Consider the following 24,829-nt stretch of genomic DNA (forward strand, 5'->3'; position numbering starts at 1 on the left):
TAGTTTTTGAAATCCCAGAGAAAATGTGACTCACAGTTATTAGACAACAGTTACCATGAGCCAACGAGCACAACTGCTTCGTCATCCACCTGAATGCCACAGGCATGGATGTGGTCACCTGGGCTGGACCCTTTGTGATGCTGGCTCCCATACCTACAGCTCTTCCTGCTGCCTGCCTTGCCCCATCTCCCTTCTCCTTTCCACTCCAGTCAGCCTCGGGTCCTTCTGCTCTGCGTTACACATACATCCTCTTTCCATCTTTTGTCTATTCATTATTTTCTTCCTACCCTTTCTTTTTTCTATTTTTCCTGTGATTCTAGCATGTCTAATAATTCTATTTTTCTTTTTAGTATTCCAATTTTTCTTTTTTTCTCCTCCCTCTTTATCCTACCAGCTGTTTCAGTTGGTTTTGTAGTTTTAGCTCTTACATTTAGGTCTTCAATTCATCGTGAGTTGATTTTTTGTATGTGGCATGAGGCAGAAGTCCAAACCCATTCTTTCGCATGGAATATTCAGTTATCCCAGAACCATTTGTTGAAAAGACTGTTCTTTCCCCACTGGATGGTCCTGGCACCACTGTCAAAAATCAGTTGACCACGGATATATGTTTTATTTCTGGACTTTCGCCTCTATTCCACTGATCTATGTGTCTATTCTTATGCCACTACCACACTGTGTAGATTACTGTAGCTTTGTGGTTAGTCTTGAAATCAGGAAGTGTGAGTCCTCTCTGTTTTTTCTCTAGACCCCTGTTTTGGCTATTCTGGGTTCCTTGCATTTCCATGTGAATTTTAAGATTAGCTTGTCAATTTCTGCAAAAAAGGCAGCTGGGTTAGCTGGTTTTTATGTGTATTTATTAAAAAAAGCAATTACCCGATTAGGCTGACAGAATGATTAGGCTGACCATTAACAGAACTGGCATCTTTACCCTCGGTGTTTAGAGGTAAGTTTGTAAGAATTCAGGATGTTTGTCTAAGATTGCTTGATACTAGGGCAACAAAACTAAGAGCAGAGGGCACTGAAAAGACTGTCTGCAAGTTAGACATCAATTGTGTTTAAGTCTGAGATCTGAGATCTGCTCCTTAGGTACCATATGACCCTGCACGAGTCATCGACCCCTCCACACTCCAGTGTCATCTGTAATGAGGATGGGGCACTCCCTTCCACACTGCAGCACTGTGGGAACAGAGACGATGCCATTGCAGAGGACCCCCAGGGGACAATCTCCTTCACTCACTCGTCTCCTTCCCACTCCTCAAGGAACATCAAGGACTTGTGCTACCACATTCTCACAGCACTCACTGGCCTGGGAACCAGCTATGGGAGCCCTATGGGCCTGGTCATCAACTCTCAACTGCTTGTCTGCACCTGTAGGAACCCTCTGAGGTGTGGCAGGCAGAGGATGGGGTGGGTGCCCAGGCACCTCGCTGAATTTCTGGAGCCCTGCCCACCCCAAACCCTCTCCTTGTTACTAATGACATGGGGACCCACCTGCTCCACTGTGCAGCCCCAAGTCTGATCCAAGTCAGGTTCCTGAACGTGAGGAAGCTGAGCATGGGGGCGACAGGGAGGTGGGATGCGCTGAAAAGCTGTAACCATTGCCGCTAAGGCGTATCATTCTCTGACCAGGCCCAGCAGCCTCCACGTACGTCTGTCATTCAACACACATTTACTGAATGCCCACTGCACACAGGAGTGTAGGTAATAGGATGGTATGACAGTAAAAGTAAGTAAACAACTCCCACTTCTACCTTTCTGGACTATGAAGAGCTCCTCCTGGTCTTCCTTATCATTTCCTATGTGATTACTTCCGGGTCCTCTTGGAGAACAGAGCATTTCGCCTCCCATGCAGTCTGCCACTGCTTGACAGGGAGAAATTCCTCCTCACCTATGGTTCCATCAGCTGATCTGGAAGCTGAACCCTTGGAATAAAGACACCTGCATGCTAGTATTTGCAAAAGGAATGGAAAAGAACCCTTAAATATGAGTAAGTCGTGGGAGTAGGTATGAAACAGATAGGGTTTTAAGCACATCTCAGTGTCAAATTCTACAGAATAAATACTTCTATTCTATTGCAGTTCACGTGTAAATACAGGTAGGTATGTCCATATCCCTCTTAGAAAAAAATGAACAGCCAAGTGGCCAAAGTTTCCACAACTTTCCTCCTTCCTGACAAATCCAACCTCAAGTGTGTGCCTCCTAGGAAAAGGAGAGGACAAAGGTACAAATTCAGTTCCTAAAGTCATTTCTCTCTCTCTGGGAGAGAAAGGCACTATCAAAGTACAAACCCAAGTCAGGGTGCTTTGAAAGATCAAGTCACTTGTTTGTAATAGGAAATCATGTCATCCAGAGTTTTGAAAGTAACTGTGGGGGCTTGTGGTGGGTTGTCGGGGGCAGGAGTGGGTGACGTATGTGCAGGGCTAGGTCCGTGGCTCTGGTCAGAGGACTGCCCTGGGTCACTCTGTGCTGGCCCAGGCCTGCTCCATGCCTGGCTGCTGGAAAAACCAGTTCTCTTCTGACCCACAAAGTAATCTGACGGTGGGGCAAACTCAGGATCTCTCTCAGCCCGGAGATCTGACTGCCTCTTCGACCAGTATCCAAAGGAAAATTCTAGTAAAAATGAGAAAGAAAATTATTAGAACAGATTAACAAATCAGTTGAATTTATTGTTACTATTATCTAAGCGTTGCATATATTTCTTAAAAGCCACCACAAACTATCCAAAGAATAAGAATGGCAACAGTAAAACTATGTTACAAGGTGTAAGTAATACCTACAACCAGTATAAAAGACCAGGCTAAGAAAAGGGAGTGACTACCTCTAGATGGGAAATACAGAAAAAGAGAAATACAGACAAATCATCTTCTTGACACGACACTGTAGGTGTTTCAAACCAAAATACAAATTTTGTCCTTTATTGAGTTTTGGAAGACACAAACGGGACCTGCCCAACCTTGTTCGGTATTTCACCTCTATTTCTAACAGTGGCTCTTGCATTTCTCTTACTTTAGCTTTGGATCTTATCAGCTCAGACAGCATGGACTATATTCTACTGAAATGATTTTTTTCAAAGAGGCATAAACCATAGTCTTCCAAAGAGAGGCTGCTGTGGACACTCTAGAGAATTTACTGAAAAAATGTCCAGGAAAATTCCCCAGTGGAACCATGTGTGAATCCAGGTTAGTACACTGGCATGCAAACCATTTTCAACTGAACATAAAAGAGGCTGCAAAAAACAGAGCACATGAGAACACCAAACCTTCGTAATACTTTAAAGGCAGATCCTGAGAAATGGCATTCCAAAGCTGTAAAACCACACAAGGCAGCACAAAGTTAAAACTTACCCCAGGTGCTTCTGGAAAAAAAACCATTTTCCATTCACCAGAGAGTTCTTACACCTCAGAGCCCACCTCCCTTACCTTTTCCGCGGTCCCACTCCCGGATGTGTGGCACTCCGGGCTTGGTGTCCTTCCTCTCCTGGACAATGACTTCTACCTTGCTACTCTGGGCAGCAGGACGTGGAGCTGGCACAGGCTCTGGCTCCAGTGGCAAAGGCCCAATAACATCTCCATCTATTTTTTTGTAAGGGAATAAGACACTGTCATAACAAAGCCTAAAGCTATTTTTAAAAATGTAGAACATGCTAATCCTGAAAGTAAAAGTAACCATCAATATTTATGAAGTACCTATCACGTCCCTGGCAGTGGATTAAGTCTTTTGTATACAACAGGTTATTTAATTCTTATAACAATCCTAATAAATTCAATATTTCCATGTTATCCCCATTTTATAGAGGGGGAAAATTAAGCTCCGAAATGGTACACAGGTAGAAAGTGATACGGGCTGGGGTCCTGGGCTGGGCTGAATGGATTTTAGTCTCTGTGCCCCTCACTATGCCACTCTGCTTCTCCAAACTGGCAATTACAGGACCAGAAACCCCCAAATCACTCAACTAACATCACAATCTGAGGCAAAGCGAGCAGAGCCAAGGGGATGAAGAGTTGGGGTCTGGTGTAGGCTGTTCAATTTTGGTCACATTTTTTAAATGTAAAAGAAACATGGATTTTTAAAAAACACTGTGGTGGCACTTCACATTTTCCAGACATGACAGATGTTCAGGAGATGGAGCAAAATTAGAGAAACAATCTGCACAGCTTAACATGTTATAGAGACAGCATTTATCTGAAACTAAACAGATGATTTTCAAATTCCCAAATGTTTCTGGTCTGTTTTGTTCAGACATTAGGAAACGGCCCATGGCTTCACATAAGCTTTGTGAGAGCTGGAGAGCTGTACGACCCCTCATACCCACACTCCCCCTTTTCCTTTGGGTAATAGAATGCCCCCAGCTTTCAGCTGAGCATGTGGCCAGCTTGCTGGAGAGGCCATTTCCCAGCTTCTCCTACAGTGAGGTGTGGCCCACAGGACTGAGCTCTGGCCAGCGGGATGTAAATGCATAGGTCGTATGTAAGTTCCCACTCATATCTCTAAAAAGGAAGCTGGCTCCCTCCCTCGTCTCCCTGCCTACCCCTAGGCTGGATCATGAACACGGGAGCAGGGGAGCAAGCTTTGTGCAGAAGAAAAAAATACTCTAGGAAATGGCAGAAACAGCAAGACTGGAGGAAGCCTGGGACTAGATGACCACCTGGGGCAAAGCTGCTCACCTACCCTGGATACCCACTCACCCACCCACCTCCAAGTTGTTAAGTAGAGAAACAGATCTCTATTTTGTTTGAGCCATTCTATGTAGGAGTCTCTAGATTGATGGCAATTTAGCTTATACTACCACAACTTATACAATAAGCTAGTCTGACACAGCATTTAATAGTGTTTCCAAGGGGAACCGTGCTCCAAGTTCCAAATCACCAACTTCTGCAGCACAGTTCTTTGGTAAGCTTTGGCAAGCTGTCGATATTCGTATTTCTAAATTCTTTTACTACATAACTTTATGAATATGTTTCTTTAAATATATATATAAAATAACCAATAGCAAAAAATGTAAGTCTAAAACATATATATGCAAAACTAAACTTTATCTTAAAATATCTCTTTACTAAGTCTCAATTACAAGACTATGCCATTCTAAGACGCAACACAATGTATTGTTGCTTCATATCCTCATCTATAGCCTAAAAATATTGAATGTCATTCTGCATCACTTTGGTTATAAAAATTGCTCCTGCCAGTACCTCAAAGGTATACTGTTTGCTTAGATATAAAACTAAATGGCTAATTTTCACGTTGCCAGCCCTATTAGCAAGACGTCAATGGAACAAAATTTTCCCTTTTGAAGTTCAGCAACATAGACATGATATACCTCTGTTTTCTTCCTCTGTTCCACCTTCTTTTGATTTTTTCATCTTTTTTTGTCGAAGTTTGGCAAGTCTTGCCTCTAAGATAGCCTTTCGCTTTTCCTTTATGTTTTCTCGTTTTGTTCTCTGATCTGTTGTCTGAATAGAAAATCAGAAAATTATTTGCTTGAAGCCAAATTTGCAATATTCCTGTTCAAAAAGATGAAATTTTCTTCTAAAAATAGACTAGCTAATTGATCTTCAGGCCACCTCTAAGAAGCTATCTTTGAGATCCTTACAATGAAGCCCTATGAAGTACTCTTATACGAACCCTCCGATGTCTTACAAAGTTTCGTAAGCGTTCAAAGAGCATCTTGCAAGCCTTAACACTCAAGAAAACCAACCCATTCCGTCCTACACCTTAATCCCTTAAGTAACTTACTATTTTCCCATCCAAGCCGCTCCAAAGTACCACATTTGGCACCAGATTTAAAACATCAAAGTTGCACAGGTTACTTGTGAGCAGTTATAAAATTTGATACACAAAAATAGTAGGGCAACTACCTTTATGCAATTCCAAATATCAATTTTAATTTCTAATTAATTTACTAGATTTTCCTGCAGTGTGGTCCAGCAAGAAACCAAGCGCTCGCATCCTTCCTCACAGCCACTTGGGATTTATCTGTACCTGTTCACGCAGCATCTCTAAGGTTTTCATCTGCTTGTTTCTCAACTCTTTGTCTCGGGCAAAGGCAAAATACCCAACGCCGAGTTGCCGGGCCTCTGAAAGAAGTGCAAATTACCCAAAAGATCAGACTGTCCTGATCATTCAACTACACTCAAGCCACATTTCCTACCAAAGCAAAAAGAAACACAGTGATATTCGGCACAAGTTTTAAAAAGAAAAAGAAAAACAGCTAAGTGAAAAAACAAAACACCAAAGAAACACAAAAGTTAGACCAAGTTTTCGTCCTGTTGGCCAAGGGAAGCATAACAAGCATTCGTTTGCTTTCAGCCATGGGCTGTCTCCACTTCTCTTGGGAAACAATCCCTTGGATTACCAGACCCTCTGTCAGGAAGATATTCCCAATGTGAGTATTTTAAGGCTATGAAGTGAACAAAGGAGATATTTTCAATTTCCAAAGCAGGATCTTTAATTTCCATGTAAAAGCTATTGCTTTATGAATACTTCCCTTAATGTTTGCCATCAGTTTAAGATTAGAAAAAAGATTTGCAAAGCTGCAAGAAAATAGTCATACCATTTTCCCGAATGTCTTCATAATGTACGGGCCCCATGGGCCTCTTCAGGGCCTCTCTTTCTTCTTCCTCCCATTGCTGGCGCTGAAGTTCTTTTCTCATATCTTCAGATAACAGGGTTTTTTCATTAGCAGGACTAACAAAACTAGCAGGAAAACACAGCAAAAACTATCTTCAGATAAGGACTGAGATATCAGTGTTTAAGTACAGTCAGTTGCATCATGGATAAGTAACACTACTTGATAAAGAAGACAGGGAACTACAGAGGCTTCTGACCCACAAGACTGCTAGAAAATCAATTACACAGCCTTCGCCTTTTTTTCTTTTTTTTTTTTCTTTTCTTCTTTTTTGAGACTAGTCTTGCTCTGTCACCCAGGCTGGAGTGCAGTGTCACAATCTCGGCTCACTGAAACCTCTGCTTCCTAAGTTCAAGAGATTCTCCTGCCTCAGCCTCCCGAGTAGCTGGGATTACAGGCACCCACCACCACATCCGGCTAAGTTTTGTATTTTTAGTAGAAACAGGGGTTCACCATGTTGGCTAGGCTGGTTTTGAACTCCTAATCTCAGGTGATCTGCCTACCTTGGCCTCCCGAAGTGCTAGGATTACAGGCATGAGCCACTGCACCTGGCCAGCCTTCGCCCTTCTTACTCAAGCACGAGACTCGTTACATTAGCATGACGGAATCTTGCCCGAGCACTCAAGACATAAAACTTTCCTTCCACCCAGGTCCTGGGCTGACCAGATGGGAGGTGGCCCAGGCAGGGAGGAGGAACTCCGGGTCTCCTCCTGTGGATGGTCTCTCGTCTGGGGACATGAAAACTGCTTAACATTTTGGCCTCAGTGATGTCTCCTGTCCTTGCAGATGACCAGGCCCTGAGAAGCTCAAGGTTTCCACTCTCCCTTTCTTATGCCAAGCCAAAGGCTATCTGTTGGATGCCTGAACCTGCAGGACTTGGACAAGGTGGAGTTTCTCCCAACACTTCTCACATAAAAGTTCCTGTAGTAAGAGGAATTTATTCCCCTGGATGTTTCAGAGCTCTCTCTTAGGTCTTGTGTTTTAGAGTTACCTCTCAGATTTTATGTTTTAGAGTTATCTCTTAGGTCTTAGGTCTTAGGTCCTGCTGAAAAATCTAGTTATAAGGTCCTTGGCCAGGCATGGTGGCTCACGCCTGTAATCCCAGCACTTTGGGAGGCCGAGGCGGGAGGATCACAAGGTCAGGAGATCGAGACCACGGTGAAACCCCGTCTCTACTTAAAAAATACAAAAAATTAGCCGGGCGCGGTGGCGGGCGTCTGTAGTCCCAGCTACTCAGGAGGCTGAGGCAGGAGAATGGCGTGAACCTGGGAGGCGGAGCTTGCAGTGAGCCAAGATCGCGCCACTGCACTCCAGCCTGGGCAACAGAGCGAGACTCCGTCTCAAAAAAAAAAAAAAAAAAAAAGTCCTTAATTCAAAAATGCAACGATACATAAAGAAAAAGTGAATAAGTTCTCTCCCTGGAGCCACTTGCTTGTGGGAAAATCATGTATAAATTCTCAAACCACTTTCTCCACAAAGGCTGGTTTGCTGGTTTGGTTTGGGCTTATTCTGTTATTCTGTTACTCTGTAGTCAGATATCCTTCAAGGTGAAAGAGGCAGCTCTACTCATTCACCAGTCAGGTTGTTCTCCAAGGGTGGATTATGTGTGTATGTGCATGCTAACCACTAAAAAGTGCTTCAATCAATCAGTATCTCCTTACTGGAGCAACAGAGATCATTAATTATAAAACAGCCTCCCCTCACAAAACAATCCCTATGGCTGCATTTCAGACCTGGGCAGAGCTCTGCATACCACACACACTTACAGTCTCCCCTGAAGATTTTTATCCATCTCCAGCAGATCTGGCAAATCTTTTCTCATACAACGCCGGGAACGCCCCAAAGAGTCCACATAATCCACCCTGAAATGAAAGCAAAAAGATGTGAAGGACTTGTACACATGTACAAGCCCCTAAGTCAGGGAGCAGGTGAACAGTGAAGGGGAAAGAGAAGCCTCACTACCAAGAAGAGCCCCCAGCCTCAGAGACCACCACCACTGATAGGAATATGCGTTTTAAAGCTGACACACAATAAGCTCATTGTGCTCCTTATTAAATATTAGTTTTAGAAACTGTTGACAATAATTTTGATCATTTATGTCTTTGATTTCACAGATAAATCACCCACACAGAATTTTGCTGCAGCATCTATGAACTTACTTTAAGCTAGTTGAGACAATTCCAGACATTTTATCAGTATCTTAGTAACTTTGCCTTGTGCCTGAGATTTTCAACTTGCTCATTTCCTCACAGACTTCAAGTCAGACTTTTCCTTCTTTCTCTTATTTCCTCTAATTGGTATAATTCTACCCAATGTATTAGCAATCTCGTAATGTAAGAAATTCACAGTATTTTTCAGAGTTGGACTCTTCCTAATTAGGGGGAAGCCAAACACCATACCTCTCTCCTCATCTTTGCTCAAACTAGACAGTGGTTAGACAGTTAAGCCAGGCAGATAGCAAGGCAAAATGAAATATTCTGACTTCCTACAATAGAAAATATGGATGGATTTTCATGAAAAACATCTCATTTGTAATATGACGCAACAGATATTTTACTTTTAAAATTATGGGCAGAGAATCTCCTACAGCCTTTAGCAGGGTACTGAATACATACTTAAGGGTCCAATAAGTACTACCTGGCAGACCAATCTAAGGTCAGATTCGGCAGGTATGTGGCTTTGCTTTTGTTAGCAATTTTTTTTCCTCTCAAGCAATGCTGATTTCAATTGTTAGTTGTGATTTAAAAACTGAGTGTTTACTCTAGTACTGAAGCTGATTATCACAAGAAATAAAACCTCCAACTGCAGCAAGCAGTTTCTTTCTTCCGTTTTTTCCCCCCCAAATGGATGGGGAAGAAAACCATCTAGCCAGATGGTCTGTGTAATTATTTACAGTATCTTGGAAAGATTTTTTACCACCTGGAATTTAACTATCAAAAGGATTTTACAAGCAATTACGATTCTGGAGCTTAATTTAAAAACAAAAAATTGTGTCAGAACTGCTTGCAGAGCGTCTTCCTTCACCATATGGTGGCATGTGACACCTTCAATTGCCCTCCAAACTCTTCAAATCACTGGCAAATTGCTTGTAATCACACAGGCATTAATAAGCAAAAATTTTTAAAAAGACATTAGATGTTTCAAAGGAGATGAGATTTCTGCTTTGAAAAGCAATCATAGACTATTCTGTTTCTGGAGAAGGCCTCCAAAACATACAGATCCCATTAAATAGAAGTGGCAAGACAGTAGTCAGCCACGGCTCCATCTAATCAGCAATCACTCACTGAGCAACCCCTCCAGGCAAACAAAGCTTTCCTCAGGCAAGGAGAGTAATACAGGAGGGCTAACAGCCATGCCATCTTCCAAGGGTCTGGGGAAGTTAAGGCACACACCCATGAAATGCTTATTAACAACACTGGGTACATAAAGACTACCAAAAGTTTGCTAAAATCTTTTTCTGATAATGAGGCCTAGTATGTGTCAATAATAAATAATAGGTAATACCTGAAGAGCAGGAAGTATATTAAGTGCTACCTGACTTTAGATGAGAGAGCAATCACTTAGAGATTAGAAATGATAGGCCAGACGTGGTGGCTCACGCCTGTAATCCCAGCACTTTGGGAGGCCCAGGCAGGAGGACTGCTTGAGACAAGGAGTTCAAGAAGAGCCTAGGCAACATAGTAAGACCCTGTTTCTACAAACAAAAAATTAAAAACTGAGGCAGGAGGATTGCTTCAGCCCAGGAGGTCAAGGCTACAATGAGCCATGATCATGCCACTGCACTCCCGCCGGGGTGACGGAGTGTGGAGACCCTGCCTCAAAAACAAATAAATAAAAAAGAAAGAAATGATGAAGAAAGGCACCAAAAGAAGAGACTGTATGTTCTTCTCTTTTGGTTCCTTATAGCTTGCAGGCTGTTCAAGCCTGTTCCAAATGGTACCAAATGGTACCAAATTATTTAGATGTAAGAAAGTAGGTAAGAAGGTAACTGTTTTATCCCAATGAGAATGTTATTTCTGAACCAACATGGACACCCTCAGTGGAATGAAGATGCAGTTTCTCTGCCATCCACAGTAGCTGGGACTGCTCTCTTCAGCTCATCAATGACTGCCCACAGGGCCAAAGGCTGACAAAAGATCAACGCCTGCTGCAAAGAGTCCTGAGAAGTTCCTAACAAATGCCCACCATGAGGAGGCTATTCCAGCCTTGAAAGGAGGATGAGAAGGATCCCAAAGGCAAGAGGGTGTGTTCCCAGAAAATTGTCAGAGCATCAGTACAGCTCTCAGCAATTTCAAGAATGGCTGAATAGTTTCCAAACAATAATATCTTAGGTAGAAAAAAATCATTGTAACAGAATTCCCATTCTGGTCTCTCTACTTACTGATAGTCTCTTTAAAGAAAAGACGAGTTTGGTTCTTCTATCATTCATCTACATATAGGCAAAATTCAGGAAAATGTCAATAACAAAGGTTTACAAAATGCCTGCTTATACTTCACAGACAGCAGTTTCTTGTGTAGCCCAGAACACTCTTACTTCTTGAAGGGGGGTTAAAGTAAAGGGTCATGGGAATGAGGCAGTATAATCTCCATTTTATAAGGGAAGATCCTGAGCCTCAAAGACTGAGAAACCTGATTAAGATCATACAGTCAGTGAGAGGTGCAGCTGGAACCGTCCAAGGCCCACGAGTCCACACCACACTGCCAAACAATGTCACAGTCAGAGTAAGACACACATGGCCACCACTGCCGGCTTCCTTCTCCTAGATGGCAGCTCTCCACCATGTCAGAACGAGGACACGGGTAAGGCAGCATCACGGGTACAAAAGGAAGGCGCTCTGCCCACACTGTTTCATGTTAGTGACCCAGGCAAGCCAAGTCTGCCAGGCAGAGTCTCCTCGGGCCTGGCACAGGGCTGGGCACACAGCAGGAGCTCAGTCAGTATTTGTAATTATATGTAATTATTGTAATTATGTCTTCATTTGAGCTACTGTTTTTACATCCATAATAACCTAATCCAACCTAACTTAAAAGGAAGTCTCAAAAGAACACCCAGAAACAATAAAGAGAAATGGCTTGATAACAACCCAACAAAATCACTCCCAAAATGTCAGCACAAGTCTGAGGATGTTCCTCAGAGCTAATCCATGATGTTACCAACCATTCTTCACTGGGGTCTTGGGGAGGAGGGATCTCTCCCTCAGGAAGGTTTTCCTCATCGTCGTCCCTTTCTCCTGCCTTTTGAGAATCTCTATGGGCACCAGATGCCTCCATTTCTTTGCGCTTGTCTATGATCTTCTGCGTGAAATCCACAAGGTACATATCCTCCACTTCTTCATCTACAACATAAAAATCAGTTTTCAGACATCAAAAAGGAAAATCACACATAGAATTGACAAGAAGCAGTCACATTCATTGCCTGGTGGCCCCATCACCCCTGATGGCTCATCAGACAATGCCTCCACTCCCCAAACGTTTACAAAGACACAGCCACCTTGGGAACTGACACATACTACACAAAAAAATCTTGAAAAAGCCTAAAGTTTTCTGTTGCCTCATCAATACACTACCTGAGTAAGCAAAACCATCTTAGAATGTCATTTTAAGATAACACAACAGTCTGATTTTATGCAACTCATCCAACCAATTACATCATACAGAAGCAAAACTGCATTTTCCATGTCATCAGATCAGGACAGTAGAACTTCTTGCTTTAGGTGTTACATATCTGTCTCATCATGTGGGCTAGATCACTAACCCTAATTATACTGTTGTGGTTTGGTAAATGTTTTAAAGATCATAATACAGGTAAAAGAAGTCATCTGAGTTCTTGTCAAGCCAATGAACACCAATTCCAGGCAAGGCATGGAGCGAGACGCTACAGGACATATACAGATACACAAGACACTCTCTGCCCACAGGGCTTATGGTCCACTTAAGGAGCTAAAACACACACTGAAAGTTAAACAACAATCCGTGACACCTAATTTAACCCAGGATAGCTCATGTAGCACAAATTATGTATACCTAAAGTTTCACTACGCTGGATTTAGGACACAGTCATTTGAGTCTTTTTCTCTGATGACAGAGATTAAGCTACATTGAACTGACATTAAGCTTCCTATTACCAGTGGTGGTGTTTTCCCCACCTTAGGGTGAAGAAAAACTGAGGCTCCAAAACATAACTTGCCCAAACTTGTAGGTCTGACATATCTATCAGGAGGTGGGCTTGCTGGCTTTAACAAAATCAGGTCTCTACACTCACACTCCTTTGGACCTGATTTCTATATTAACAATATAAATAAAGTTTGAATCAAAACAGAAAAGACTTTAATAAAATAAACTTTTTTTTTTTGAGATGCAGTCTCACTCTGTCGCCCAGGCTGAAGCGCAGTGGCACCATCTTGACTCACTGCAACCTCCACCTCCCGGGTTCAAGTGATTCTCCTGCCTCAGCGTGCCGAGTAGCTGTGACTACAGGCACCTGCCACCACACCCGGCAAATTTTTGTATTTTTAGTAGAGACGGGGTTTCGCTTGGCCAGGTTGGTCTCAAACTCCTGACCTTGTGATCCGCCCGCCTCGGCCTCCCAAAGTGCTGGGATTACAGGTGTGAGCCACCACGCCCAGCCTAAAATAAACTTATTTTTAAAAACCACAAAATCCCTGAAATAGAGAGGAGATGTAGTCTGAGTTATAAGGCCATAGGCTAGTGAGGTCTCCTAGTAAGCGGCCATCCTGCTGCCTCTTCAAGAAGAAGGCAAAGCCTCTCCTACAGTGCTTAGCTTTGTTGAGTGTCTGACCTTCCCGTGCTGGGCTCCTGCTGTACAGGGAAAGTGCCCCTGCGGTCTGGGAAGCAGCAGCCAGGGACCTAGGACCAGCCTTGCCTCTCTCCTACTGTACCTGGGCCCCAGCCATGCTAGGCTAGGTGACTCTGTTGACCTCTGGCCCTGCCCTTCCTCGGCTGGTCTGCTCACCAATCTAGCCCTGCAGGATTCCTTTCTCCAGCTTGCCAAAGGTAAGCCCAACTTCTCCCAAAAGACTTCCCTGATTACATATTCACTTTCCCTGCCTTTTGGGAATGAAATAGGCACTGCCTCATAAAATCTCTTCTACTGTTGTGTAATTATGGATTGGGTTTTTTCTGGGGGGTACGAGATAAGGGAGTTTTGTTGTTTTTTTTTTAGAGACAGGGTCTCACTCTGTCACCTAGGCTGGATCATAGATCACTATACCCAGGATGCAGTGGCAGGATCAACAGCTCACTGTAACCTCAAACTCCTGAGCTCAAGCCTCAGCCTCTTAAGTAGTGGGGCTATAGGCATGAACCACCATGTCTAGTTAATTTTTAAATTACTTTTTGTAGAGACAGAGTCTCACTATGTTGCCCAGGCTGGTCTCAAACTCCTGACCTCAGGTGATCTGCCCTCCTTGGCCTCCCAAAGTGCTGGAATTACAAGTGTAAGCCACTACACCCAAACAGATTTAGAGCAATTATAAGCACACATCACAGAAAAAAAAAAAAAATAGAAAATAGAGGGATAATAGGGAAAGAAAAAAGTAACTCTAGCACCTGACAGAACCACAATTCCACTCAGCCCCACCCACCCTGTTTTAGCACAGCTGTAATTGTAGGTAACTGTGACTGACTCAGACCTTGTTCCCTAACTTTGCTTTGTTCTGTGCCATTTTCCTCGGAGGATGACCCTGCCTTGAGGGCAGAGGCACAGGATCTGGCTTCCAGTACTTGTTTCTCCCTTCCAGGCACCTAACATGCTGCCAGGAACCCACCAGACACTTGGTAAATTATTGCTGATTTTCTTGTCTCTGTGCAGCCACAGAAAGTAAAATTTTGATATCTAAATTTTCTCTCTACTCCTAGAGTTATTTTAACAAGTAATGTAATATCAAAGGGCTGTATGAATTACAGAAAATGAAGTAGAAATAAAAAATTTTATTTACCTATAAAGTCTCCTTTAGTCATTTTTTCATATAATTTGGCTTTTTCTTCCAATTTTTCCCTAGGAGAAAAAAAAATACAAGTATTAGAAATACTCTTAAAACTGTTCATCCTGGTTGCCCCCACACTCCCTGCCTGACAGGTATCATCTGCCCATGCGGCCCAGCCTCATGGGGTCAAGACAACCACAACCAGCACAGACCACACCATCCTGAGGAGACCCTCAGACCACCCTCCTCCATGTCTGCTCTGTCAAGGAAAACAGAAGCTCCATGAGTGCATGGCCTGTGTCCTCTTATTCATCACTGGGTCCCAGGGCCTAAAATGACGCTTGGCACACAGCAGGTTCTCAATCAATATTTGATGAATGAATAAGTGAATCAACTGACTTAAGATTCCAACAACTTAACTGCCAACTTAAAACAAATATCAACATTCCAACAAAGCAGCCTCTCTGCTCACAGTAATTCTGATGACATGTATTTTTCAGTGGTACAGACCATGAGAGGGTGAGCAATTCTTTATTCTGGAAATACTTAATGATGGTAAAGAGAAGCCCCAAAGAGGTCATCTGCGAGTTCTCTTGTGAATGATCACTCTTAATCACAATGTCAGAAATATTCCTCTTTTATTTTACACATCCATTCGCCACGCACTTATTGTACACGTCCTACCTGCCAAGCACTGTTTTAGGCACTGAGGACTCACAGGAATAAGAAAAAGTCCCAGTTTCCTGGGAGTTTCCATTCTAGAGATGGAGAAGGACAATAAAGCTAAATAAATAAAGCAATGAAAAGGAGAATCTGAGACTGTGAGAAGAGCTGTAAAGGGAACAGACACAGGCCAGCAGAGGCCCCTTGACACGCAGTAATGCAGTGCATGGTGGACCAGCTCACTCATATCAGGCTTCTAAGACCCCTATTTTGGAGGGCTCTTACGTAACTAGCTGATCATCAGAGGATTTTACTGTTTTAATGAAAAGAAAACTAAAAAAAATTTAAAAGTCAAACAAAACACAAAGCAACAAGTGTCAGGTTAGAGTGAGTGAGCAGGACACTAACTCAGAGAGGGCAGTCAGGGGAAACCTCTTTGAACATGACAACTTAGCCATGGTTTGCACAGCAAGATGCAGCCAACCACAGGAGGATCTCGGGGCAGGGGAGGCAGGGAAGAAAAAGGAAAGATTAAGTGAGAATGAGCTTGACATTTTCAAGGAAGAGAGACCAGTAGAGCAGAGGGCGCTGAGCAAAACAGAGAATGGTGCAAAATAGACAGACAGGCAAGGACGAGAGCACGTGAGAAAGGATATGAAACTTGGTGCGGTGTAGCAACAGTTTTCAGGGGTCAGGAACAGTCTACAAGTGGATAATCGAGATCAAGGAAGGTGTCAGGGAAACAGCCGCTGGATTTAGTGGATGAGGATGTCACCAGTGACTTTAAAGAACAATGTCTTCTGTTGAGTTAGGAATATGGAATTCAGAGCATGACAGCAGGGACACTGTCTGCAACCTCTAAGTGCCAGACACTATGTATCTCCTTTAATTCCCTGAAGGACTTCATAACCTAAGTATTAACCACCTCACTTCATAGATAAAGAAAAGAGTCTTAATGGATAACTAATTTGCCCAAGGCCTTCCACCTCAAAAAAGCCTGGGACTGTGCTTGTGTGTTCTGAGCTCTGGAGGGAGGCAGATGTCCTGCAGATGTCTTGACTCCCACAACACAGCAAAACCAAAGTGCTTCAGAAAAGTTACTGCATAGAAAAAGCACAGCAAAGTGCCAAGAAAAACTCTTGATACAAAAGCAAAATAATAAAAGATCATGGTACCTTTGGACAAAATTAAAATTCTGAGAATATGTCCAAGAGTGGGAAATGTCTCAAAACTGATCATATCTTTAAGTAAAGCCTGAGGTCTGTTGGGGACAGGTCAAATGCTAAGAAAAAAAGTCCACAAATGGGCTAATACTCTGCCTTCTATTTTCAGACCCAAGATTGCTGAGCAACCTTGGCGACTACTGTTTGTAACTACAGAATTTTATTATTCCACGTATCCAAAAACATGTCATGCCAAACATTAAAGCCTGGGATTCTCTCTGAGAGTGAAGCTGTCTTTTCTTTAGAAAAATAATAAAGATGGAATGACAGAATTAGAAAAATCATCATTCTGAAACCAGCAATGTGATAAATGATAACTATGAAGACTCATTAATGATAACAAATCATTGCATGGAAACGAGTTGGTGAAGAGGATATTCACACAGTCTCCAAATTTCCCACTTCAGATTACTATTAATTACACTTCAGATTACTATTAATTACAAATTGAGGAGGCACCTTTACAGTGGTGAAATCAAGTATGCATACCTTAACCAAGTAATCAAACCTATCATCACCAATAATAACTCAAACTGACCTTATGAGCCTCCTGATGTGATTCAATGGGAAGGATACAACACCGTCTACATATTATTCTTACCAAAAACATTTCATATGACTCTAATTGGTTGTGGGACATCACAGAACTAACTGGCCTGGACCCTTAAAAATGTTAATGGCATAACAGACAACCAAAAGGCAAGGGAATTGTTCTAGATTTAAAAAGACTAAACAGATTTGACAACTACATACAATGTGTAATCTTTGAATCCTGGATTAATATCTTTTTTTAAAATCTATAAAGTACATAATTGTACTGGGACAACTGTGCAATCTGAATATGGACCACAAAATAGATAATACTCATTTATCAGTGTTAAAGTTCTTGGGTATGATAGTGGTATTGTGGGTATGTAGGAAAATGTCCTTGTTCTCAGAAGATGTATGCTGAAAGATTTAGAGGGAAAGTATGATGCTTAACAAAGTCTCTCCATACACGCATGTGTGTGTGTGACAGAGAGGGAAAGCACCTGTGACAAGATGTTAACTAGGGAATTTAGGTGAAGAATACTAGAACGTTCTATGTACGCTTGAAGTTTTTCAAAATAAAAGGGTTGGGGGGAAATTTAGGGTTTCTAAATTCTAATGTCATCCCACCTAGCCCACACCATGGGGACACTTCTTAATAATGTATTGATAATCTTAGTGTCTAACAAAGGCTGAAAGCAGGAATGTTTCATCTTATAAACTATGACTATGTCTTACCTTTTTATGATAAGACTACAGATATAGCTGCAAATTATATTATTTTTAGAGTACTTAGAGTATTGGGCTAGAAAGATGTTAAAAATAAAATTTGTAAATCAAAAAGAACAAAATTTGAACTTCTGTGTCTCTGCCTGGGCAGCCTCAAAGGTAACTATATTTACCAGAGTTTATAACTTTACCTTGCTTTGTCTAAAGTCTTCTGTTCTTCAATCTTCTGTTCAGCATCCTTCTCAGCTCGATTTGAAATGCCTACATTCTGTTTGCTCCAGATACTTGGTTTCTGGAGAATAATTTTAGAAAACAAAACAGAACCACATGATTGCCAAAAAAATCTACTTGTGCATCAGGAAAAAAAAAACAAAAAAACAAAGGAGATCATGAGAGCTTATGAATCAATGGAGATAACTAGATAAGCTGTGTCCTACAAAGAAACTGATTATATGTGGCAAGCAGGAGCTAAAAAAAGAGCCCTCAATTACATAAATAACTTATTTATTTATTTATTTTGAGGCCGGATCTCGCTCTGTCACCCAGGCTCGAGTGTGGTGGTGCGATCTCGGCTCACTGCAGCCTCAACATCCTGAGCTCAAGTGATCCCCCCACTTCAGCTTCCCCAGTAGCTGGGAATACAGATGCGCACCACCATGCCTGACTAATTTTTTTTTTTTGCAGAGATAGGGTTTTGCCATGTTGCTCAGGCTGGTCTTGAACTTCTGGGGTCAAGTGATCTGCCTGCCTCGGCCTTCCAAAGTGATGGGATTAGAGGCGTGGGCCACCACGCCCAGCCTAAAGAGCTTCTTGAGTGCAGAATCACTTCCTACTATCTTTTATCTCCTTAATGATTACAACCTAAATCAAGACTAATGAAAATGTACATATTACAGAGAATTAGTAATACAAATAGTAGACACTATTACCTATAAAACTGGAAAAATCATTCACAGCTCTTATTCACCCTGATATTTTCTGCTATATTCCTATATTATCTAATTGTTTATCTCTATTTGGATATCTAACACCTATAGAACCAGATAACCTTCCATCTGTTTATGAAATATAAACAATCCACATTTTTCCAAAAGAAGTGCTAAAGAATTACCACATGACTATGTACTTTTATATAATCTTACTAATTTCTATTTTAATAACATTTCATGCAAATGTTAAACACAAGATAGAGATTTTTTCCTCAACATTTATGTGTACAGATACCACTGACAACCTTAAAACACTTAAATATGGTATAATTCTCCCATGTTTGGAACCAATGGAGATCATCAGATCTTATTTTTTACCTTGTTAGTTGTTTTTGGTTTTCCAAAAACTCCAGAATCTTTTAAAAGTTTTTCTTGTTTGAATTCTTCTTGCTTTCGGAAGAGTTCAGCCTTAAGATCTACCAACTAGAATAAAAGCAGTAAGTAAACAAAAATATTAAATTTTTGCAGGTGACTGGATTGCTAAATTATTATAATTTCTAAAGGAATATTTCAAGTTCTGCTAAATGGACAAATATGGCTAAAAAACTAAATGTTTAAATGACTTAATGTTTAAATGTAGAATCCAGTACACAAATTAAGCTAAGTCATGTTTCATTCTACCTCTGCTGCAAATGCATTTTTACTCTAACTTTCAACACTTGAGGCTTTCCTTAGTCAAGGAGAAAGTGATAAAGCAAAATAAAATTAATGAAGTCTGCATCTTTTAGTTTCAGATTAAACTTGCATTATTAAGCACCTTCTCTGTGACTAGCACTGCACTCATTTAATTATCACTACTTATTATTTCTACAGGGAAATGCCCTTATTCCAAAACTATCTGAGCATCCAGTTTGTGCATGGTACTTAACACTGAAGAGCAGAACATAAACACAAATTAGACATACTCTCTACCTCAAAGAGCCTACAATGTAACAAGGAAAGTAATTTATAATACTAGCAAAATGTAACAAATGACTCTAGAATGGAAGAAAGTAGCACACAAGTTCAGATAAGGGAGCATTTCCTTCCGAGCAGAGTGATCAGAGAAAGCTTTGAGCAGAGCCTTTAAAGACACATTATTTCAACAGCTAGAAATAAAATAGACTGGGTGAATTATAACAGCTCCACGTCTGACTTAACCCATTTCAAAAACCGTAAGTTTGGCTGAATCTCACGGTTCAAGAAGAGGAAAGAAGGCCAAGGCATAGGGAGTGGGGCAGTTGGGTGAGTATTAGTGCCTTTCCCTCAGCTACAGTCGTCACCCCTGCCTACTCTGCAAAAGATATAACAACAGTTCCCTTTTTAAGGGTCCAGGTACAGCTGCTTATATGGATGGGCATTTGTAAATCAGATATTTAATCACTGACTTAACCATCAGATACTTAAAAAATCACTTTACTTGTTAAGGAAAATAAAAATGGCTGAGTTCAATTTCCATTTTGGAAGAAACTGATTTAAAAGGTAACCATTTAAAAATGCAAAGGGAAGTTTCACTGCAGACCCTAATACTGTAAATTCTTAAAAACAAATGAAAAACTTCTTTTTCTTCTCAGCTTACTTAACCACACCAAATTTTCCAGCCACATATCTTCCTAGTCTACAACGGCCTTTGACTTTAAAAGATGCTCAAAAAATTGTAAATTCTCAAATAGCATTCTTATTACAATTATTGCTAATTTTAGCCTATCAGTATAGGTTGGCTTTAATATTTATAGCTTTTTGGTTCCTGATCTTCAAACAAACATAATAACTAGTACCAATTTTAACCAATACTAGTTACCAATAATAACTAGTACTCAAATATTGGGACACCTATGCTTTCCTTCATACTCCCTTTGTGTACTAATACTCAAGTAAATTCAAGATTAAATCAAAGGTTGGGCAATTTGTTCTGATGATGAAAAGGCAGCAGCTTTGGAGTCAGCTAGACTGAATGAGCAAGGGTCTATCACTAAGATTTCTTCCCCCGCCCCCGCCCCAGACGGAGTTTGGCTCTTGTTGCCCGGGCTGGAGTGCAATGGTGCAATCTCGGCTCACCGCAACCTCCGCCTCCAAGGTTCAAGCGGTTCTCCTGCCTCAGCCTCCCGAGTAGCTGGCATTACAGGCATGCGCCACCACGCCCGGCTAATTTTTTTTATTTTTAGTAGAGACGGGGTTTCTCCATGTTGGTTAGGCTGGTCTCGAACTCCCGACCTCAGGTGATCCGCCCGCCTCGGTCTCCCAAAGTGCTGGGATTACAGGCGCGAGCAGAGGCCCGAGCCACCGCGCCCGGCTATCACTAAGATTTCTGTATGTAAGCTGGGGAAAGCTACTTCATCTTTCTGGGCCTCAATTTCATCATCTATAAAACGGAAATATTAATAGCACCTACCTCCTAAAGCCATTGGGAGGATTAGTGAGATAGTGCATATAAAGTGCTGGCACAAAATGTGTACTTAGAACACGTTTTCTTTCTAGGGTAGCTGATTTAATAAAACTGCTTACATCCTTTCAGACTTCACAGTTCCCTATGGCTGCATTAACAACTATTTAGTTCCAGGTGGGGTACGCTGGGCACTTTCGGCTCCTGTGGAATATGTCACACTCTAAAGTTCTGGGAGGACTTTGGGGGTCCCTGAATGGAGGAGAAACCAGGAAGAGGATATGTCTGCATAGCAAAAAGAAGCTACGGTTCCTCCCGACTGTAAGGGAGAAGGCTGGCGAGGTGCAGGTCCTTGCGGGCAGGGCAGAGGGAGGTAGGGAGATTCCTAACCCACGGGACACCAGGTTCAGGTCCGTGTCTGAGGGTTCTGGTCCGGGCGCGAGTCAGAGAAGAGAAGACCAGTTCAGGATCCTGTAAGAAAACTGAACCGGATCCCCGTTGGAGAAGAAAATCCAGGTCGGGTATTCCTGTTTGAGGGGAGAGGTCAGATCTCTGGGTCCCCGACTGAAGAAACAAGCTAGGTCGACATTCTTGTCTGATGGAGATAGGGTGAACCCGGAGCCCGTGGAGTTACCTCATACCCTCACTCACCGAGGAGGCCGTGACGTCCAAAGGTTTTTTCCTACGGTCCATGGTCGCGCCGCAGTGGCCCGGCCCAAGAAGAACCCTTCGCACCCGAAGCAGGCCTCGTAAACCTACCTCCGTCGCAACCGGAAGTGTCTTCGATAACGACACTGAGTTTGCGTGAGTTTGCGACGCGAGTTTGTCAGCTCAACGCCATCTTGAGAAGGTCAAAGTGTGGTGCGTATTACGTTCGCCATCATTTTGGAAAGGTCAGAGAGTGCGGAGGTTGACGCTAACTGCTAAGGTCATCTTGAGGGCGGAAGGTAACAAGATTAGCGTGGGCGCCATCTTGAGAAGGGCCGAAAAAGCTTTTGGTTGTGATGGACGCCATATTGGGTGGGGCGGATGTGGGGTTGGCGACAAAGATAACGCCGTCTTGGGCAAGGCTGACGCTTGAGTGAGTGAACTCGAGCGTCTCGGGAAAGGCGGATTGGGAGGACCGGAAGAATTTAACTACAATTCGACGACCTGCTGCCTGGCACTTTTCACACGTTAAATAGTTGGTTCTTACAAGAGCGTACGAGATAAGGATTATTATATTAATCTTAGCAGAAATAACAAGAATAATAGCTAACATTAATATAGTGCTTATTATGTGCCACTTTACATTATTTCAGCTCTTAAGAAAGTGAACTCCTGGGCCGGGCGCGGTGGCTCACGCCTGTAACCCCAGAACTTTGGGAGGCCGAGGCGGGTGAATCAGGAGGTCAGGAGTTTGAGACCAGCCTGACCAACATGGTGAAACCCCATCTCTACTGAAAATACAAAAAAAAAAAAAAAAAAAAAATTAGCGGGGCGTGGTGGTGCGCACCTGTATTCCCAGCTACTCAGAAGGCTGAGGCAGAGGAATCACTTGAACCCGTGAGGTGGAGGTTGCAGTGAGTCAAGATGATTCCATTGCACTCCAGCCTGGGCACAGAGCAAGACTGGGTCTCAAAAAAAAAAAAAAAAAAAAAAAAAAATGTGAACTCTAAGGCTGGCTTTCTGGGTTGGAATCGCTGCTTCACTGCTTACTGCCTGTGTGACCTTGGGCAAGTTACTTAACTTCCCTGTGCCTTAGTTTCCAAAGGGGGATATAATTTCATTTACCTCATGGGTCTTAGTGAAGCTTAGATGAGTTAAATGAGCTAGTCTTGATAAACATGTTAATGATTATGGTAGACAGACTAATCACCCTTACCCCTACTCCTAGATGTCTACCTTCGAACACCCAGAATCTGGATATATGGTGACCTTTATATAACAAAAGGGAATTGGCAGAGATGATGAAATTAAAGCTATTGAGATGGGGAGCTAGCCTGGATTGTGCAGGTGGGTCCCCTATCATCGAACCATCCTTATAAGGGGTAGACAGGATGGCCAGAGTCAGAAAGAGATCAGAGATGATTTGAAGAGGGAGAGTGGGACCACATGCCTAGGTATGCAGGAGGCCCCTAGAAAAAGCAGATAAATGGGCCCTCCTCCAGAGTCTGCAGAAGGAATGCAGCATTGCTGACATGATGATTTTAGTCTTGAACACTCATCTCAAACTTCTGACTTCCAGAATTCTACAAGAATTGTTTTAAGCCACCAAACTTGTGGCAATTTGTTACAACAGCAAGGCGAAAGTGATCATAATGATTGTAACAGCAGCATTTAGTACATGTGGGGCACGTGTATGACTCTTTACATAGATTATATTATATAATCCTTGCAAGAGTCCTAGAAGCGGAACTATTGTCCCCCATATTAGAAGAAAAATGAGGCTCATCACATCCTCATCTCATCTGGCTGTATAAAGAAAATGGGAAAAGGGAAAAGGAGAGGGGAATTGAGGCAGTTGCCTGTGTTCAGTCTTATTTATTTATTTTCATTTGTTTATTTATCTGAGTCCGCCAGTCTCTGAAATTAGAACAGTAAGCAATATGAGATAATCGGGCCTACTAATGTTGTGATTCTCTTTTCTTAGTGGAGTGGAGTGTTCTGTCTCCACAAGAAGGATTATACCTTATAGACTTGTCTTGTTCAGATTCTGTATTTACCCATTTTATTGAAACACATACTAAATTCCGTGTATTTTTGTTACAAAGCTTCTGAAAGAAAATGTGAAACATTAAAAGGTATTAATAATAATTTTTTTTGCAAAGGAAAAAAAGTGAGGTTCAGTTGCTTAAATGGCATGCCAGAGGTCATTTCCCAGCTAGGAAGTGAGGAAGCCTTCAGTTAAAAAATAACTCAAAGGGCCGGGCGCGGTGGCTCAAGCCTGTAATCCCAGCACTTTGGGAGGCCGAGATGGGCGGATCACGAGGTCAGGAGATCGAGACCATCCTGGCTAACACGGTGAAACCCCGTCTCTACTAAAAAATACAAAAAACTAGCCAGGCGAGGTGGCAGGCGCCTGTAGTCCCAGCTAGTCGGGAGGCTGAGGCAGAAGAATGGCGTAAACCCGGGAGGCGGAGCTTGCAGTGAGCTGAGATCCGGCCAGTGCACTCCAGCCTGGGCGACAGAGCGAGACTCCGTCTCAAAACAAAACAAAACAAAACAAAAAAACTCAAAGACGCTGAGTTAATTATTGGCATGTTATTTACTTGTAACGAGTGGAACCAATATAGATTGATTTCATCTCAGAAAGCGAGGAAAGGATTCATATAGAAGAAATACAGCTTCTAAACTATGAATGTTGGTTTTCTTGCCTAGCCAGCGCCTGGCAATGAGGCCAGTGAGTGTTCTGATCCTGGGAAGCTAGAAAGAAGGTAATTCTAGTTGCATGTGAATGTCCCTGAAGACCATGAGAATTTAGCTTCCTCTGCGTGATGCCTGACAGGGTCCTTGATTGTCATCTCCGTCTTGGCGATGCAGGTTTGCACCCTCACCCTTGTCAGAAATTCTTCCTAGAGTGGCATCCAGCTGATTGTAACCATCTTGCTCCTAAGCTACTTAAATGACCAGGAGCAAGCTAGTGAGTCCCCTTTATTCCCAGGCTCACTCATTTTGCGGGCTGCAAAAGCACAAAAAAACTTAATCTTGCCTTGACCAGAATGCTCCCCTGGCATGCAAATGATTTTTCACATATCCCATTTCCTCAAACTCTCCTCTTTATG

General features: G+C 42.3%; 1 protein-coding gene across 1 annotated transcript; it reads right to left on the bottom strand.

The window, feature by feature from the left end:
• Positions 1–352: 352 nt before the first annotated feature.
• On the bottom strand, positions 353–21,844 carry CCDC174 (coiled-coil domain containing 174). The gene is made up of 11 exons (XM_007985325.3): positions 21,717–21,844; positions 19,022–19,126; positions 17,906–18,006; positions 14,584–14,642; positions 11,784–11,961; positions 8,392–8,487; positions 6,551–6,693; positions 5,980–6,074; positions 5,318–5,450; positions 3,420–3,572; positions 353–2,610 (listed from the first exon to the last, which is right to left on the bottom strand). The coding sequence occupies exons 1-11, from the start codon at positions 21,756–21,758 to the stop codon at positions 2,312–2,314; spliced, it is 1,404 nt and encodes a 467-aa protein (XP_007983516.1). The 5' UTR covers positions 21,759–21,844; the 3' UTR covers positions 353–2,311.
• Positions 21,845–24,829: the final 2,985 nt, after the last annotated feature.

Source organism: Chlorocebus sabaeus, chromosome 22 (genome assembly GCF_047675955.1).
Source record: "Chlorocebus sabaeus isolate Y175 chromosome 22, mChlSab1.0.hap1, whole genome shotgun sequence".
NCBI lineage: Eukaryota > Metazoa > Chordata > Mammalia > Primates > Cercopithecidae > Chlorocebus > Chlorocebus sabaeus.